The sequence below is a fragment of the Leptopilina boulardi genome, unplaced genomic scaffold (assembly GCF_019393585.1).
Source record: "Leptopilina boulardi isolate dan_hultmark-lab unplaced genomic scaffold, ZJU_Lbou_2.1 LbouV2_114, whole genome shotgun sequence".
Lineage (NCBI taxonomy): Eukaryota > Metazoa > Arthropoda > Insecta > Hymenoptera > Figitidae > Leptopilina > Leptopilina boulardi.
Window position 1 is genome coordinate 962,595 of NW_026137657.1, and position 20,609 is coordinate 983,203.

The 20,609-nt window shown below is 33.8% G+C and overlaps 1 protein-coding gene across 4 annotated transcripts in view; it reads left to right on the forward strand.

Moving 5' to 3' along the window:
- LOC127281907 (titin) overlaps window positions 1-20,609 on the forward strand; it is a 97,014-nt gene that overhangs the window by 31,405 nt on the left and 45,000 nt on the right. Inside the window, exons 34-48 of one of the 4 annotated variants that reach the window (XM_051305920.1) lie at window positions 200-7,750; window positions 7,984-8,759; window positions 8,827-9,286; window positions 9,350-9,450; window positions 9,508-9,605; window positions 9,711-9,931; window positions 10,237-10,311; window positions 12,036-12,140; window positions 12,276-12,464; window positions 12,608-12,812; window positions 12,895-12,964; window positions 13,047-13,721; window positions 15,322-15,388; window positions 15,812-15,865; window positions 17,642-20,493. In XM_051305920.1, coding sequence (XP_051161877.1) covers window positions 200-7,750; window positions 7,984-8,759; window positions 8,827-9,286; window positions 9,350-9,450; window positions 9,508-9,605; window positions 9,711-9,931; window positions 10,237-10,311; window positions 12,036-12,140; window positions 12,276-12,464; window positions 12,608-12,812; window positions 12,895-12,964; window positions 13,047-13,721; window positions 15,322-15,388; window positions 15,812-15,865; window positions 17,642-20,493 — 13,499 coding nt within the window. Of the gene's footprint in view, window positions 1-199; window positions 7,751-7,983; window positions 8,760-8,826; window positions 9,287-9,349; window positions 9,451-9,507; window positions 9,606-9,710; window positions 9,932-10,236; window positions 11,689-11,868; window positions 11,916-12,033; window positions 12,141-12,275; window positions 12,465-12,607; window positions 12,813-12,894; window positions 12,965-13,046; window positions 13,722-15,321; window positions 15,389-15,811; window positions 15,866-16,265; window positions 16,704-17,641; window positions 20,494-20,609 lie in introns of those variants that run through there. The other 3 variants (XM_051305903.1, XR_007843107.1, XM_051305894.1) reach the window with 3 other exon arrangements.

Genomic DNA, 20,609 nt, shown 5'->3' on the forward strand with positions numbered 1-20,609 from the left:
ATCGTTTCAAGACTGATATAATTTTGTGTTGTATTCAAAAATTTTCATTTTTCAATAAGAATATTTTCATTACATTATAATTATTTAATAAATTAATTTGGATTTTAGCCAAAAAAATTCTTTCAGCCTGATTTTTATTTTTCGAAAACAAAAATTTTTTTTTTGAATAAACGTCAAAATATTGTTGACGTCTTTACAGAAAGAAGAGGCGTTTATTATGAATCACCAGTCCCAGCCGATTCTTTGGGACCTGGTGCTAAAACTGGCAAGATGCCAACAATAGGTACATCTGTGGGAGGATTATTGATAGAGCGAAGAGCTTCAAAGGATGTTCCTAAGGATGCAATTGAATATGATGAAGAAGGTCTTCCTTTAGGAATACCACTTCCTCCAGGTGATGAGACATTACCTTGGAGAAAAAGTCGTGTTCTTCATCGATCACGGCCAACTAATATTACACCATGGCGAAAAATTAAACCAAGATCACGTGATGTTTCTTTAGATAGAAAAATGAAAGCCGACGTTGACACAGTGAAACCGTGGACCGAAGAGGAAATAATATTAAAGAAAGCAACTCAAGTGATTAAAGAGATTCCAAGGGAAACATTGGAAGAAGTTGAATTACGTCCGACAAAAACTGAGAAAATAGAAATAAGAAGAGAAAGTCTTCAGTATGTGGAATTGAAACCAGTACCAAAAGATTCAACATTAAATGAAGAAATTTTACAAAGATTATTAACAGAAGAAATCACTTCCAAAGAGGATTATACTGAAGAGGAGGATACTTCACTTTTGGGTGTTACATCAAAAACTGAAATTACACTAAAAACAAGAAAAGAAATTCCTGAAATTAAAGAATCGATGGAAACAATCGACAAAGTGAAACCATGGACCGAAGAGAAGATATCGTTGAAGAAAATGAAACCAGAACGAAAGGAAATTCCCAAAGAAGTGTTGGAAGAGGTAGACTTGAAGCCGACCAAACCTCAGAAAACCGAAATTCAGAAAACTAATCTAGAACAAGTGGAATTAAAATCAATTACAAAGGAAGAAAAAACAAAGAAGACAATAATAACTACAGAAGATTACGTCGAGGAAGAAGATTCAACAATGTTGGATGTTACAAAACAAGTTGATGTAACGAGGAAAACAATTGAGAAACCAAAACCATGGACCGAAGAACAAATAACACTAAAGAAAGCTAAACCCCAAAAGCAATTGATACCAACAGAAACAGTAGAAACAGTCGAATTGAAACCTTCCAAACCTGAAAGAAGAGATATACCAAAACCCACCCTCGAAGAAGTCAATCTAAAACCCCTGATTAAAGAAACAAAAGTAGAAATAATTATCAAAGAAAAGGAACAAGTACAAAAAGATGATTACGTTGAAGAAGAAGACACCACACTGCTAGATGTTTCTAAAACAATTGACATAACTAAACGAACTGTGAAAAAAGTGCCTGAAGATAAACCCAGACCATGGACAGAAGAGCAAATCACTTTGAAGAAAGCAAAACAAGAAAGACGAGAAATTGTCAAAGAAACAATTGAAGACGTAGAATTGAAACCAACTAAATTTGAAAGGAGCGAAACTAACATAGAAGAAGTTACGTCACTAAAACCCATCACCAAGGATGATCAAAAGACAATCGTTAAAAAGACAACAGTCGGTGATTTTGTCGAAACTGAAGATACAACACTGCTGGAAGTGTCTAAGGAAACTGATGTTTCTCGTAAATCACTGAAGAAAGATGAAAAAACCGATCAACCGATTCCTTGGACCCAGGAAAAAATCACATTAAAGAGAGCCATGCCAGAGAAGAAGGAAATTCCACAAGAAAAAGTTGAAGAGGTTCAACTCAAACCTTTCAGATCAGAAAAGGCTCCATACAGTGAAGAAACGGATATTTCTTTATTGAAGATTAAATCCGATCAAGAGGTAACGACAGTTAAGAAGGATAAAATCAAAGAAGAAAAGGTAGAAGAAGAAGCAGTATCTTGGCGAAGAGGTGTGAAAAAGCAAAAAGAAGTTCAGCCAGAAGTACCTGAAGAAGAAAAACCTCAGGAAGTAAGTGAAGTTCCATGGATTCGTGGCAAAAAGCCAAAGAAGATTGAAACAACAGCAGTTGAAGAAACGGAATCAATTCATCCACAATTATCTGAAAGTAAAACAGAAGAGAAAAAGCCACGAAAAGAAGATAAATCTGATCAACCGATTCCTTGGAACCAGGAAAAAATCACACTAAAGAGAGCCAAGCCTGAGAAAAAAGAATTGCCACAAGAAAAAATTGAGGAGGTTCAACTTAAACCTTTCAAACCAGAGAAGATTGAAGCAATAATCGAAAAAGCTCCATATGCTGAAGAAACAGACATTTCTTTATTAAAGCTAAAATCCGACCAAGAGGTAACGATTGTTAAGAAGGATAAGTTCACCAAAGAAGAAAAAATAGAAGAAGAAGCAGTCTCTTGGAGAAGAGGTGTCAAAAAGAAAAAAGAAGAGGCACCTGAGGCACCAGTTGAAGAGAAACCTCAAGAGATCACTCAAGTTCCATGGCTACGAGGCAAGAAATCAAAAAAGATTGAGGAAATAAAACCCGAAGAAATTACCCAAGTACCTGATGAAGAGAAACCGCAAGAAGTAACAGAGCTACCTTGGAAGAGAGGCAAAAAACCCAAACAGATAGAGAAATCAACTACCGAAATAACAATCGAAGAAACGAAGGTTGATCTTCAAACTGAAGAGACGAAGAAAAAAGAACTACCAGAACAAGTTCCTTGGACACAGGAGAAGATTACTCTGAAAAGAGCAAAACCCACGAAAAAAGATATTCCAGAAGAAAAAATTGAAGAAGTTCACCTCAAACCGTATAAACCGGAAAAAATTGAAACAACCGCTCCATATGCTGAAGAAACGGATATTTCTTTACTGAAGCTAAAATCCGACCAAGAGGTAACTGTTAAAAAAGAGAAGATAATAAAAGAAGAAAAGAAAGACGAAGAAAAAGTAGAGGAAGAAGCAGTCTCTTGGAGAAGAGGTGCCAAGAAGCAAAAAGAAATTAAGCCACAAGAGGTACCTGAAGTAATCGAGGAAGAGAAATCTCAAGTCCCATGGATCCGTGGCAAACAGCCAAAGAAGATTGAACAAACACCAATCGAAGAAATTCAATCAAAACTACCTGAAGAACAAAAATCTAAAAAAGAAATAGAACAGGTTCCTTGGACACAGGAGAAGATTACTCTAAAAAGAGCAAAACCCACAAAGAAGGACATACCAGAAGAAAAAGTTGAACAAGTTCAACTCAAATCTCATAAACCCGAAAAAGTGGAAACAACAACTGAAAAATTACCTTATTCCGAACAAAGTGATATTTCTCTCCTCAAAGTAAAATCCGACCTTGAAGTAACGATTGTCGATGAGAAAAAAATAATTGAAGAAGAGAAAGTTGAAGAAAATGCCGTTTCCTGGCGTAGAGATCGAAAGAAACCCAAGGATCAAGTCACAGAAGAAATTCAACAGTTGCCTGAAGAGAAACCTAAAGAAGAAATAGCAGAATTACCCTGGAAACGTGGTAAGAAACCTAAAAAGGTGGAAAAAACAACAGCAGAGATTACAACCGAACAGATTGAAGAGACATCAATTCAACCTGAGAAGGTAACTGAAGAAGAAAAACCAGAGGAGATAACTGAATTACCATGGAAACGTGGCAGGAAGCCAAAAACAGTGGAAAAAACAACTGTTGAAATCACAACTGAAGAAAAACCAGAAGTGAAGGAAGAAGAGATTGAAGATTTAGCAAAAGTAACACTGAAGAAAACGAGGCGTGTCATTAAACCGGAACAGCCGGAAGAAAAAGAAGAAATCACCTTGAAACCTGTGAAACGGTTACCGAAGGAGGAAGCTGAAAAAGAAGAAGTCACCTTGAAACCTGTGAAACGTTTACCAAAGGAGGAGGTAGAAAAAGAAGAAGTCACCTTGAAACCTGTGAAACGGTTACCGAAAGAAGAAACCGAAAAAGAAGAAATCACCTTGAAACCTGTGAAACGTTTACCGAAAGAAGAAACCGAAAAAGAAGAAATCACCTTGAAACCTGTGAAACGATTACCAAAGGAAGAAACAGAAAAAGAAGAAATCACTCTGAAACCTGTGAAACGTTTACCGAAAGAAGAAACAGAAAAAGAAGAAATCACCTTAAAACCCATCAAACGGTTACCAAAGGAAGAAGAAACGAAAGAAGAAGTACAGTTGAAGCCTGTAAAGAAAGAAAAAGTCGAGGAAGAAAAAGAAGAAACTATTCTTAAACCCAAAAAGATTGAAAAGCCAGTTGAAGAAATGCCTGAAGAAACAACACAGTTACCATGGGTACGAGGTAAAAAGACTAAGAAGATTGAGAAAACTACAGAACAAGTTGAAAAAACCGAAGTTCAACCTGAAAAGGTACCTGAAGCGCCTGAAGAAGAAATGCCAGAAGAAAAAACAGAATTACCATGGAAACGAGGCAAGAAACCTAAAAAGATTGAAAACTCATCTGTTGAGATTACAACTGAACAGATTGAGGAAACAAGCATTCAAGTGCAACCAAAAGAAGTGCCTAAAGTACCAGAAGAGAAACCACAGGAACAGAAGAAACCAAAGAAAGAAGATAAACCAGAACAAGATGTTCCATGGACACAAGAGAAGATTACTTTAAAGAGAGCAAAGCCAGAAAGAAAAGAATTGCCTCAAGAAAAGATCGAAGAGGTTCAACTCAAACCATTTAAACTTAAGAAAGCCGAAGTCACAACTGAAGAAGTAACTGAATCAACTGAGAAATCTCAAGTGGAAGTAAAATCAATTGAGGATAAACAAATTCAAGAAGAGGAAGTAATTCAAGAAGAAACGGTTACATGGCGAAGGGGTAAAAAGAAACCACAAGAAAAAGTCACAGAAGACATTAAACCAGAGCAGGTACCAGAGGTACCAGAAGAAAAAACTGAATTACCCTGGAAGCGTGGTAAGAAGCCTAAAGTGGTCGAAAAAACAACTGCAGAAATCACAACTGAGCAAGTTGAAGAAACATCAATTGAGGTTCAAAGTAAAAAGGTACCTGAAATATCTGAGGAAAAGCCTGAAGAGAAAACTGAATTACCATGGAAACGTGGAAAGAAACCTAAAACGGTTGAAAAATCAACGGCTGAAATTGTAACTGAACAGGTTGAAGAGACATCAATTGTAGTCAAATCTGAAGAAGTACCTGAGGAAGAAAAGCCGGAAGAGAAAACAGAATTACCATGGAAACGTGGCAAGAAGTCAAAGAAGGTTGAAAAATCAACGACAGAGATTACAACTGAACAGACTGAAGAAACAAGCATTCAAGTTGAATCCAAAAAGGTACCTGAAGAGAAACCTAAAGAAGAAATAGTAGAATTACCCTGGAAACGTGGTAAGAAACCTAAAAAGGTGGAAAAATCGACAGCTGAGATTACAACTGAAGAGGTTGAAGAGACATCAATTGTAGTTCAATCTAAAGAAGTACCTGAGGAAGAAAAGCCAGAAGAAACAACGGAACTGCCATGGAAACGAGGAAGAAAACCTAAAAAGGTGGAAAAATCGACAGCTGAGATTACAACTGAAGAGGTTGAAGAGACATCAATTGAAGTCCAACCTAAAGAAGTACCTGAGGAAGAAAAACCTGAAGAAAAAACAGAATTACCATGGAAACGAGGCAAGAAACCTAAAAAGGTGGAAAAATCAACTGTAGAAATTACAACTGAACAGGTTGAAGAGACATCAATTCAACCTGATAAGGTACCTGAAGAAGAAAAACCAGAAGAAAAAACTGAACTGCCATGGAAACGAGGCAAGAAACCTAAAAAGGTGGAGAAATCAACTGTAGAAATTACAACTGAACAGGTTGAAGAGGCATCAATTCAACCTGAAAAGGTACCTGAAGAAAAAATACCAGAAGATAAAACTGAACTCCCATGGAAACGAGGCAAGAAACCTAAAAAGGTGGAAAAATCAACTGTAGAAATTACAACCGAACAGGTTGAAGAGACATCAATTCAACCTGAAAAGGTACCTGAAGAAGAAATACCAGAAGATAAAACTGAACTGCCATGGAAACGAGGAAGAAAACCTAAGAAGGTGGAAAAATCAACATCAGAGATTACAACCGAACAGGTTGAAGAGACATCAATTCAACCTGAAAAGGTACCTGAAGAAGAAATACCAGAAGATAAAACTGAATTGCCATGGAAACGGGGAAGAAAACCTAAGAAGGTTGAAAAATCAACAGCTGAGATTACAACTGAACAGGTTGAAGAAACAAGCATTGATGTTCAACCGGAAATGGTACCTGAAGATGAGAAACCAGAAGAAAAAATGGAAATGCCTTGGAGACGAGGCAGAAAACCGAAAAAAGTTGAAAAAACAGTAACTGAAATAACAACAGAAGTTGTCGAGGAATCAAAGATTGATCTTCAACCAGAAGAAAAAGAAGAAGTAGAAGATTTTTCAAAATTGACACTAAAGAAAACAAAACGTGTTATCAAACCGGAAAAACCGGAAGAAAAAGAAGAAATCACCTTGAAACCTGTAAAACGTTTACCAAAGGAAGAGACCGACAAGGAAGAAATTAATCTGAAACCTGTAAAGAGAGAAGAAGTTGAAGAAGAAACGAAAGAAGAAATAGTGAAGAAAACAAAACGTATCATCAAACCGGAGCAACCGGAAGAAAGAGAAGAAATCACCTTAAAACCCGTTAAACGTTTACCAAAGGAAGAAACAGATAAAGAAGAAATTCACCTAAAACCAGTAAAGAAAGAAAAAATTGAAGAAGAAACAAAGGAAGAAGTAGTAAAGAAAACGAAACGTATCATTAAACCGGAGCAACCGGAAGAAAGAGAGGAAATCACATTAAAACCCGTTAAACGTTTACCAAAGGAAGAGACAGATAAAGAAGAAATTCACCTGAAACCAGTGAAGAAAGACAAAGTTGATGAAGAAACAAAGGAAGAAATTCCTCTTAAACCTCTTAAAATTGAGGAAGAAAAACCAGACGAAGAAATACCTTCAGAAACATCAATTGCTCCTTGGCGAAGATCCAAGAAACCATCAAAGAAAGTTGTTGAATTTAATGAAGACGTTACTGTCTTTCCAATTGAGCAAGAAGAAGAAGATGAAGAAATTATTACTCAAGAGGAGGTGGAAACAATTGTCATTGAAGAAATTGTTGAAGAAAAACCAAAGAAAAAAGAAGTTACACCACGAACTAAAAAGGTAAAAGAAATAAAACCAAAAGTTGAGGAAACAGTTACCAAAGAAGTGGTGATAACAGAAGAAATAGTCACTGAAAAAATTGAACCAACTAAAATTGAAGACGTAGAACAAACAACTCTTGAAATCACAATTGACGAACAAAAGAAAGAAAAGCCAACAAGAAAAACACGAACACAAGTTGATATTACAATGATCGATAAAGAAAAAAAGATTGCACCTAGATTCATTCAAAAATTACAACCTGTAATTGTTGAAGTTGACAAGCCGGCGAAGTTCATTTGCACTGTCATTGGAACACCCTTCCCACAGATTGCCTGGTATCGAAATGAACAAGAGCTTCATGCCAGTGAAAAGTACGAGATGAACGTTGTGGAAACCACTGCAACATTGGAAGTGAAGAACGTCAAAGAAGAAGACGTTGGCATGTATACATGCAGGGCTTCAAATCCTGCTGGAGTTGCTACGTCAACTGTCAATCTTGTTATATTTGGTACAATTGTTGTTTTTCTTTTTCAGTTTCGTGTGTGCTCCTGTTTTGATACTACATTCCCAATGCATGTCAATTTCCTAATAAATATTTCCTAGATTTAATTTAATTCTTCCTAAAACTCAGTTTGAATTTTATTATTCAACTAATATTTTAACAATTTTCAGTATTTGATTTTGATTTTCAATTCTTGAAATTAAAGCCAAATAAATCAACAAATTTTTTTTTTCCTTTAGAAAAAGAAGAAGAAGGCATTGCTCCACATTTTGTATCACCAATAAAACCGTTGATGGTGGAGGAGCATAGGCCAGCAGTTCTTGAATGTGTCGTCACAGGCAAACCAACACCTGAAGTAAAATGGTATCGCGGTGAAAAGGAAGTGAAACCAAAGAGAGGAAAACAGGAAATCACTTTTATACCAGAAACGGGAGAAAGTAAATTAACGATCCTTGAGCCTACATCTGATGACGAGACAATTTATCGAGTGAGAGCAATCAATAAATTTGGCAAAGCTGAATGTAGAGCTAATCTTCTTGTAAGTAATGCACCTATTGTCACCAAACCTCAAATACTTCGTGCTCCAAAAATTACACGACCATTGCCAGCATTGGTTGCACAAATTGGAAAACCATTGACACTTGTTGCTGAATTTGAGAGTACACCAAAGCCGGAAGTTAAATGGTTCAAGAATGGTGTTGAAATTGTACCATCAAATGAGACAAATGTCAATATTTATGAAAATACGGCTGAATTGATCATCACCGATACGAGAAAGAAAGATACCGGAAAATATGAGATAAGAGTTCAAAATCCTGCTGGTGAAGCACGAAGTTCAGGATCAGTTACTGTTAGGGAGAAGGAAGATGATACAGAAGCAGCGAAAGCACCACGATTTATTCAACCAATACAACCACAAATTGTTGCCGAAGGAGAAGTGGTGATTATGGAAACTGTCGTTGAATCATATCCCGTTGCTTCATTCCAATGGTTCCATGACAATCGTCCTCTTCAGGTTGGTAAATTTAGAAATAATTATAAAATTATTATCAAATAAAATGAATTTCTTTTTTTTTGTTTAGACTACACACGAGATGAGAATAGTCACAAAAGAGAATCGATCAGTTTTGTTGATCAAGGAAATTGTACCAGAATTTGCAGGCACCTACACCTGTCGAGCGGAGAATGTCGTTGGTTCCGTTACATGTACAGCAACAATAAATCTTTTAGACATTCCATGGGAGGAGACAGTTGAACAATCATCGCCAACATTTGTTAGAAGATTATCGCCAATTCGTGTTATGGATGGTGAAAATGTTAATTTAACATGTGTAATTCAAGGAAAGCCAATTCCAAAAGTCGAATGGTATCACGATCAAAAACCAATTCAGGAAGGAAAGCAAATTACAATTTTACAAGATACCGAAGGTGTATGTAGCTTGGCAATCACTGAAGTATTCCCCGAAGATGCTGGTGAATACACATGTCGTGCTGTGAATCCTGTTGGTGAAGCTATTTGTTCAACGTCGTTAATTGTCGAAGGTGAGGGAGAGAAATAATTTTTGTCAATCTAAAACTTACTAAATTTGAAAAAAAATTTTCCAGCTTACGAATATGTACCAGATTCGGAAATTGCATCTTCAATTGTAGCGACATCACTTATTACAGGACAAAGTGGATCAGAGGAAGATCTTTTGTCACCAAAGGTACGAATGGCAAAAATATAAATTAAAAAAGAGATGATAATTTTTTGTTATTTTTAGGAGGGACCTCTTTTTGATACTGACACGGAGGAATCTGCGCCAGAGATAATCAAGAAGCTTCCTCAGATAATTCCCACTAAAGATGGAGAATTAACCAGGTGAAACTTCCTTTTTATTTTTTATTCTCTTTCCTTTCATCGAAAATTTGCTTACAGTGATTTTGACTGTAGTTAAATTTCGAAAAAAATGAAAATTGTTCACAGATTGGAAGTGAAGGTAAAAGGAAAGCCAAAACCAGAGGGAAAATGGTATAAGCAAGGTATAGAAATAATTCCTTCGCAAGAATTTCAAATCGAGGAATTAGAAGATGGAACGTCAGTTTTAACGATTGCTGAAACATATCCAGATGATACTGGTGAAATTGTTTTTGAAGCACACAACCCGCTGGGTGTATCGACGACAACCACTTATTTATCAGTAGAAGGTAGACATAAGCTTCAGCCAAGAATAATATTATTCAAGCCTCACTTTTTAGAACTTCTTCTTTCTAGACTTCTTATGTCTATATTTATTTGTTCTAATCACAAACTGAAGTTATTTTCAGCTCAACGTCTACGAATCAACAACAAACCTAATTTTCCCCCTTTTCTTTCATCAACACCGTCTCTTTCAAAACTACATAAAACATTAACATCAAAAGCATTTCTTACGTTATTACAGATTTAACACAAATTTATTAATGAAAAAAAATATTGAAAAATTTAAATTATTAATTTATATTCATCACAGGTATCGTTGGGACAAAGCAATATCGAAAACCATCATGGGTGACACATATGGAAGAAATGCAAGAGGCTCTTCGAGGTAAGAACGAATTTTCCAATTCGTGTGTACTTAGTGTGTCTGCATGTACATTTTCCAACGATAGTCTCGATGAACATGGATCATCATCACAACGTGATAGCTCAACAATTGTCAGCGAATTTTCATCAACAAAAACATTGATGAATATTGATGATTCCTTAGCTGGTGGTAGCGTTCGTGAATTTTTTCTAAATAATCACGATCAGCAAGATAAAAACGAATTATCACAACCAACTAATAAAATATTCCACGTTGATTATTGTCTCGATATTAAGGATTCATGGTTACAATCAACAACCATACCACGTGCTGAATCAACATCATCGAAAAAAAAACAATTTTCAAAAAGTGCCTCCCATTTACATAGCACAAAATCACAATTCAATCAAGAAACAATAAATTCCGAGTCAAAAGTAAAAAACGCCGAAAGAAAAAAAATTGATGCAAATCAAAGAAAAACTGAGAGTCAACGTGTTCCATTAAAGGATCGTGATTGGAGTAAGAAATCAAGTAAAAATAATTCTCCAGAGAGAAGAAATATAAAAAGAAAATCATCACCAAAACCAAAGAGTCCGCGAAGAAATTTCGATGATAGATCAAAATCATCATCACCATCACCAACTAGAATTAAAAGACCAAGAATTGCTGATATTGCAATCGATAAGGCAAAACAATCAATAAGAAAATCATCACATATTGAATCATGTTCTCAGGATCAAATGAAAAATTTATTAGAAATTAAAAAAGACACAAAAGAAAATCAAAAGCAAAAGAAAAAAATTGTACTCGATTTTGGTGAATTTCCACCACCAAAATCTGAGCGACGTGTTCAATCTTCATCTTCAAATGCATCGTCCAGTGATGAGGATTTCAATGACTATCAACATCATCATCATTCTCATTTGTTGCAACATCAATCGAATAATAATTTCTATTTATCGCCAATTGAAGAGAATAGTGAGACATCAACAAGTGGTAGTGGTAGTCAAGATAAATTTTCCCACAAACAATTGAAATCAAAAAAAGTTGCATTTGCCGATTCATCATCGAATAATTTAAAAGAATTTTCATTTCATTTAGATTTCGATGCTAGTCGAAAATATCATACTTATCCAAAATCACGAATTCCAATTCCACGACGTTCAATGAATAATCGTGAATTTCGAAATTTAATTGATCCAAAATTATATCCCTTGGAACCACGTGAAATTGATTTAGAAGCTTTTCAACAATTACACACAGCTGATAGTCAAGAGGAATTACAAGAATTTCTATTACTCGAAAGTCAATGTAGTGGAAATTTAGGATTAGCTACGAATTTTTCAAATTCAGAAATTTCTGATCATCACAGCGATGACGAAAGAGGCACCATGTCAGGTATTTTTTTTCTATTCTTATTAACTAATTAATCATTTTTTTCAAAATTAATTTTTATTTCTTTTATTTGAAAAGTTTTTTCAAATTAATGAACGATCCTGAATATTAAAAAAAAATATGATAAAAAAAAATATTTTTTCTACTAATGTGTTTGCATGTATTGTGTGTTTTTGTGGATAGATTACTGACAATGGCCAAAGTTTTTTGATACCAAAAGAGAAAAAAAGGTAAATAAATTATTTAGATGTAATAAAAATATTAATTAAATATACAAGAGAATTTTAAAAGAAATTCTTTTTTTGTATTAATTAAAAATTCGAATTATACGATAATTTTAATTTTTCCAGCCACGCAATCTGTACCAAGTTTTATTCAAGAGATAACGGATGTTTACGCACAAGAGGGTGAAAAAGTCACTTTAGAATGTACATACGCGGGAAATCCAACACCAGGTATTTAATTAAATATTTTAATTTAATATATTATTTAATATATTTATTATAATATTAATCAATTCGTTTAAAATTTTTAACTAATCAACGAATAAGTTTAATTTATTGAAATTAATATTAATTAAATAATTTTAGATGTCGTCTGGTACAAGGACGATAAATTAGTTATAAATACGGATAATGTGAAAATTCAATTAAGAGATGAAGAAAAGAAAACGGCATTAATAATAAAGAGGTCCACGGAAGAAGATGAAGCAACATATGTCTGCAAAGCAACCAGTGAAATTGGTCTAGCAACAACAAAAGCAAAATTACGAGTTAAAAGTAAATAACAATTTTATTGAAAATATTTATTTAATCAAATTAGTCCCATTTTTTTTAAAAAAATACGATTTTTAAATTTATAAATAAATAATATTATAAAAAATATTTAAATGCAAAAAATTATCATCAATTAATTTTTACAGCGGGTGGACCAATAGCATGGCAACCGGATGAAGATGAAGAAGAAGAAGTGGTAGAAACAGTTGTACAGAAAATCCACAAGAAAAAGAAGCCAGAAGTGAAGAAAGCCAAAGAAACAAAAGAGAAAATAAAATCAGAACGAGTGAAAATTGATAAGAAATCCATTCAAAAAGAAAAGATAATACCACAAGATGAAACAGATGAGAGGTGAGATAAAAATTTTATCATCGTTGAAAAATTTTGTTAATTTCATAATAATAATTCCCATTTTTATTTCTTTTTTTCATAGAATGATTGTCGATATTGAAGAAACTCAGGTTCTTGAGACCACCACAACTTTCGATGACAATTTCGAACAGGTATGTGTTTCTTAAAAGAGGAAATAATTTAATAAAAAAATTAAAAACTATTGAAACTAAAAAAAATTTGAAATCATTTCAGCCGAAACAAGCGAAGAAAATAGTACCAATTCAAGATTCAGTTATCACTGAAGCAACAGCATCACTGAAAATGGTTGATGAAAAAACAAAAAAGATTCCTTCAATGGTTGAAGAACGCGCAAAAATAACAACGGAAATAACTGAAACAATATCCGTAACTGAAGTTCAACCAGAAATTCGTGAATTAAAGAAGAAAAAGAAGAAACCAGAAAAAGTAAAAACAGAAGTAACAGTTGAGCAAATAATTAAGGAACATGAGGAAAATATTGCACGTGAAGTTGAAGAATTAATGGATGTTATGAATGCAACTGAATTTGGACCAGGTGAATCGCCACTTCGTGAATTAGCGACAATTGGCTTTTTGGTGCGCCAAGGTGTTTCTGTTAATGAAATTAATGAAAGTCTTTATCGAACTGACAAATTTCCGGCACTACGTACGCCTGATGCTCAAAATGCATTGGTCCAATTGGTCGAGAGACAAGGACATGGACCATTAATAACTGAAGTTCTCACTGAAGAAACAACAACTGATGAGAGTATTGTTGCTGCGACTGTTGGTTTTCGGGCATTCATGAAAATGGTTGATCTACAACATGCGACTGTCGAAGAAGTGATCACACACTTTGCTCCTGATGATTTTCGACCACGGGCTTGGGAAGTCACTGAAGCCATTGAGGTAAAAAAAAAATCATTTTTTTTCCCCTTAAGGTAAAGGAAGAATTTGTTTTTGATTTTATTTAATTTTGTTTGAACTAATTTATTTTCATATAAAATAAAAACATTTTCGTAACAGAAGTAGTATAAATCAGTTTTAGTCAGACAAAAATTTAAATTTAAAATTACCCAGATAGCACGGAAACTTGCAGCAAGCTTGCGGCAAGTTAACCGTGCAAGCTTGTCTGAGCTAGCGAAATGTCCCACCCAGGGCAAGCTTGCCGTAAAAGCTTGCTGTAAGCTTTCCAGAAAAGGTTGCTGCAATCTTGCCATGAAAGATTGCTACAAGATTGTTGCAAGCATACTAAGAATGATTGCGGCAAGGTTGCCGTGAAAGATTGCTGTAAGCTTGCTACGTAAAGTTGCAGGAGAATTTTAACAAGCTTCTGGAAAGGTTGCTGCAAGCTTGCTGCAATTTTTAAAAAATACATTTTAAATTAAAAAAAAAATTATTTGTTTTTTTTAAATTTGAAAATCCTTGTGACGTTTATTATTATTAATTATGTCCTGTTTATTTTCATTTGGAAACTTAACGAGAAAATTTTCGAAACAAATTTGAGGGGAGTTTCCAAATGAAAATAAACAGGACATAATTAATAATAATAAACGTTACAAGAATTTTCAAATTAAAAAAAAAAAACAAATATATTTTTTTTAAATTTAAAATGTATTTTTCAAAAATTGCAGCAAGCTTGCAGCAACCTTTCCAGAAGCTTGTTGAAATTCTCCTGCAACCTTACGTAGCAAGCTTACAGCAATCTTTCACGGCAAGCTTGTCGCAATCATTCTTAGTATGCTTGCTGCAATCTTGTAGCAATCTTTCATGGCAAGATTGCAGCAACCTTTCCTGGAAAGCTTACAGCAAACTTTTACGGGAAGCTTGCCCTGGGTGGGACATTTCGCTAGCTCAGACAAGCTTGCAGCAAGCTTGTGCGGCAAGCTTGACAAGCTTGCACGGTTAACTTGCCGCAAGCTTGCTGCAAGTTTCCGTGCTATCTGGGTAGTAGTAAAAGGCAGTTTTAATCAGACAAAACGACGCCTCCCGTTGATAAGATGCCCGTTCATTTGTCAGAATAATAAAATGCCAACTCGAGCTCAGTTCAATATGAAGCTAGTTCAATTGTCAAAATAATAAAAGGCTAATTCAGTTTCCGTATAATATAATTCTATCTCGCATTAAATTCGAATTCAAGTTTTCGTAAATTAAAAAAGAAGTTTAAGTCGATCAAAATATTAATTCATACTTTTTAATGATTAATTAGTGATTAATAATTATTAATAAAATAAGAAATAGAATAAAAAACAAATAATAAAATAAATGAAAATAAAAAATATTATTAAAAAAGAAAAAAATTACTTAAGCCTTGAATTATTTATTATTATTATTATTATATTATTCTGACAAATGAACGGGCATCTTATCAGCGGGAGGCGTCGAAAGGGATTAAATTTTTTGAAAAATTTTCAATCGATTTAAATACTTATGAAATTTAAATTAGTAGATAAAAACAATTTGTAGCTAAATTGTTGTATAACAAAAAAAAATTTAAATTTCTAAATAGGTGGAAATCGAACAACATGCAACAGAGAGAATTGAAGTGATCGAGGAAACAGAGATACGCGTTATGGGTAAGTCGAGATTTTGTGTCAGTGTGTTGGAGGATCATTCGATCAAGATCTCTAAACAAGGAGACTTTTGCCCTCTGCTGATCGTGGACATCAGTCATATTATAAAAATATAATTTGAAAATAATTGCTTTTTTGCGTGGCTTATGTTAACAAGCATCTCTTGTATATGTAAATAGAAAATGTTTTGTGTGAGTTTTAATTTTTTAAAAAAGCATGATTTTTGTACATAGATATATATATACATACATACATAACAACAACTCAGTGTGATCCAGTCTTATTTTAAGTTTAATATTATTTTTGTACATGTACGTTGACATTGAATAAAGTATTTTAGTTTTTATTTTGTGTTTTTGCATTGAAAAAATCATTTTTTTTTTTTTGGTTTCTTTTGATTTGAGAAACAATAATATTTGATTACAGAGAGAAGGGAGGACAGAAGAACGCTTCAGAAGCAAGATGTTCGAGAAATAAAAGGTTTGAAACGACGTCTTATGATGCATGGTTTTGATTGGTTATTAATTTTTTAATTTGAAAATTTATTTTTATAAAGTATTCCGCTTTCTAAAAATCATAACTATATAGTTAATTTAAATTATATTTTTAAATATAAATAACTTATTTAACAGAAGAATCTTTTTTTATATTTTATTACTTTTTATATTTGCAAGATATAAAAATTTATATATTTTATATTGTATGATAAATATTCTAATTTAAATATATGTTTTGGCATTTAACTAAATAAAACTAATAATGAATTTTTTTTTTAATTTCTCAACGTGAGCAGTTATAATTTTCAATTATTCAATCAAGGTTTTTAAAATGAAAATTAACAATAAAAAATTCAACGTAATATATTTTCGTATTCTTTCAGATGCATGATGCTTTCTTGATCGAATTAATAGCTGTGCATTTCTGCTTAAGCCGCTATGCTTTCAACGCACAGTTCCTACATTCAATTTATTATAATATTATTATATCTTCTCTAAATCCTTTCTCATCCAGCTTCGCAAGCAATGCGCCATATTTTTTTTCTCTCGCTAGCTGCATTTTTTTCAATGTAAGTATCAATTAAATTCTTTTATGTCATTTAATCATTATAATATATATATATATTTATATAGTAATTTACAAAGAAAAACTATTTTTCTCATTTCAACTAACTGAAAATTACTATTTACAACAAATAAAAAAAAAAAATACTGTCATTTTCAAGAATACATGAAACAATAAATAAATTGAATACATAAATGAATTCAAACACTCGGAAATTTTTATACATGTATAAAACAACAATAAAATATGAAAATTGCACAGCGTGTCTTATATACTTCATTCCCTGACAGATTAATTAAAGCACAAAGAAAGTTTTTCTTTATTTTTAAAAATTTTTTATTCTTTTATTAATTATCGATTAATATATTGAATTTATTTATTAAATATTAAATTTCATTTATAAATTATTATTATAATAATTTATTATAGTTAATATATATTTTATGTTTTCAACTTATGTTTGTAAAATTGTGTGTAAAAATTTTAGGGATTTTAGAAAAAAAAATTAGCGTTAGAAATTGAAGCTTGAATTTAGATAAGAATATTTAGAAGAATGATGTGGGCATTTATGTGATTATTCTTGAGCACTGATTTGATTTGTCGCTATATATTCTTCATTGTCTTTCAAAACAAGCACAAAATTACAAAATTTTTAGCATGTCATTACACGCAGCTACATATGCAAAAAAACACTAACAAACAGCACTTCCAATTTAAAAAAAAAGAAAAAGAAACATCCACCTGCACTGTACGTACGCGCTGATAGTCTGCTGTCCGCTATTTTTGTTGATTGTTTGCCTTCTATTTTCTCAATTTGTTTTGTATTTTTTTATTTTTTACACAAGTTTTCATTATTGTTAAATTATACTATATTTTATTATTCATTTTTTTTTGTAATTTCTAAAAGAAAATCCTCAAAAAAATCCAAACAATGAAAACTTAAGTTTATTTATTTCTATTTTTACGAACATGTACGCTTCACTCTGCAATGAAAAATAGAATTATCAAAATATAATCAGTGACACAAATACACTCTTAGATAAATTCTCAATAAAAAAAAAATAAAAATTTTTAAATAAAGTTTAAAAAAATTTGTTTTATAAGAAAAGTTGACGCGGGCTAAGCGGAGTAATGCGTACTTGCAGACAAATCACATAATAATCTTACACGAAAATTCTCACATACTTTCCGCAGAATACGAGGACACTGAGCAAGTACACAAGACACAGCGCAAACGAAAAGACATGAAATCATTGGAACAACCTCGTGATAGGGATGAGGGGGTTGAAATAGTCCAAATTGAAGATGAGCGCGAAACGGAAATCATCGAAGAAGATATAAAGAAGGAGCAAGAGGAAACAATGGAGGAAATAATAATAGTCGAGAGGGACAAGAAAGGAAAATTGAAACAGAAAAGAAAAAAATCTATCGAGGCTGAAATTGAACAAGAGGAAGAGGAAATTATTCAGAAAACAAAAAAAGTATTAAAACCAAAACGATCTAATATAGGAGAGGATGAAATTGAATTAGAAGAAATTGAAGAATTTCAAGTAATTAGCGACAATTCTGTATCTTCAGTTGCTCTCAACATTCCATGTCAATTAAATGAAGTTGTACCACTCAATCGAATTACCGAGCAAGCACCAGGTAAACCTAATGATGAAAAAGCAAAAATCACCCTAGACACTGTGAATGCATTAACTGAAGAATATTTACCAACTCACGAAAGTGAAATTGATCGTGTTCAAACACAACAACCGGATAAACGAAAAGCATCAATTTCTATTTTACCAATGGAGCCGTATTCAATAACAGAAACAACGATTCAAGGTGGAATTAACGAATTTCTTGATACATTTAAACCAACAACTTTTGCTGCAACATCTGCAGTTGTTCCATCAGAAAGTTTACTTGTAAGTGAAACTCTTCCAAGTGAAGCTAAACCATCAGATTTGAAAACTTCCACCTTCGAGGCAAGTGGACGTGCTGAAATCACCATGACCTTACAGGAAGCTACAACAATCAGTGAAACCACAGTCAATGATAAAGAAGTTCCCAGTGATGATTTCATATCACCAAATACTGTCAGGGCTGAGGATACATTTTTGCCACAGATTGGACTCACCGTTTATGAGGTTCATGAAGGTCAAGTTGAAGATAAATTGGAACCTATGAAAACTGTCACTAACAAACCTCGAGTCAACATTACTCCAATGGAGCCAGTTGTCATTGAGGAAGTTCATGCTCAAGATAAACCTGGAAAATACTATCCTGAATTGATTGTTCCAACTGAAGTGGCATCAACGACAATAATATCTCAAAAACAACGAGTTACAGAAGAAATGCATGCTCCTGAAAAGGAAGGAACTTACGTTCCAGGACGATTACCCGCTGGACAGACAGCCCTAATAGAAGTATCATACGGTGGAGAAACTGCCATAACTCACGTGCAACCAGTTCAAGAACGTGAGGGAATCTTCTCACCAGACAGAAAAGCTGATACTTTTGAAGCCCAACCGAATGTTAATCTATTGGAGAGTATAACAGTGTTGACTGTTGATTCACAACATCAAGAATCTGCACTTACTGTCGAGGAAAGCAAGAAGGTAATCGCTGATTTGAACGTAGTTGAAGTATCATCAATCGTGACCACTGAGACTGTAGCCACTGAAAAAGAACATCACTATCAGCCTGATGATCAACCACTCTCTAAATCAGCAGACACTGTGATTCTACCACTTGAAATTGGATCAGTTTCCAGTACAATGGTTCAAGAATCAGAAGGTGAATATGTCGAAGGAGTGAAACCAACTGCAGCTCTAGCTGAAGCAACCTACAGACCTGAAGAGTCTCTGAAGGTGTTGGAGGTCCAAACAGCTGACTATCCATCAGACTTCAGTGACGATCTAAAATTCGTCACCGAAAGTGGAACAGTCAATGTTCACACCACTGAAGCTAAGGAAATTCGCGAAATACTCGTTCACGATCAGGAGAATCAAATGGAAGATGTACAAAGACCAGAGGAACGAATTGTTGATACAATTTATGATGCTATCAAAGGTATCGAAGTATTTCAAACCACATCAGTTGAAAAGGAGGGTGATCTTCGAATTTACGAGATGCCGGAAAGTCATCGTGGCAAAACGGTACCAACACATCCAGTGGTATCACTTCAAGTGGAGGAAGTCACTTCTCAGGACAATGTGGCTCAAATTCCAAAAGACGTTCCACTGACAGTCACGGCAAAAATTGAACGTGATGATTTACGTGAGACTATTGTTGGAGAGATAATTACAGCTGAGGGTCTAGCACCAGTGAAACAAGATGTTGTACCAGAAATGAAGATTGCTGATGTCGACATTGACGAGATGTCAAGTATTCATACGTCAGAGGTGATTGTCTCTGAAAAGGAAACTGAATACACAAGAATCGTTGAAGATAAACAAGTATTTGCCAATACGGAATTTACAACTCAAGTTGCTGCTATGCATCAAGAAGTGAGAACAGAATCACCAACTGGAGAGTATGTTTCAATTGATGTTACAAACAAGGTAATTGCTCAGCCATCGCACACTCTTTTGGAAAGTATATCAGTGGGTGTTCATGAGCTGGCGGAAAAGGAAAACATCTATAAAGAAGAAATTAAACCAAGTGCAAAGATTGCTAACGTTGAACTCACCGAGACTCGACCTGGAGCTGTCACTATGGAAATTATTGTCAGCGATCGAGAAAATGTTTATTCTCCAGAGACTCGAGATCTGACAGATGTCACTGCTCAACCATTTGTTGATGCTCACACGATAGCTATTAAATCGGAAACTATCGCTGAACAGAATGCTCAGGATATTATTGCTGAAGTTCCACAAACAAATAAAGCATTCTCGCGCCAAGAAGCTATGGATGAATTGATTGTCACCGAAACTCATATTGCTGAAACTGAAAAACGATGGGATGAACAGATCAAACCTTCTGAACACAGTGCTGAAGTGGAAGTCGAGTTTTCTGAGAATCTTACCATCAATCAACTCATCACAGTTCTGAATAAGGTATGTTTTCTTTTAATATTCTTCTTTGATCAATATTATTTTAACCTTGCAATCAATTTTCTTGATTCTTTCAATATGTATTCAAGAAAATTGAAGTCAAGGTAATTCTAAGAACA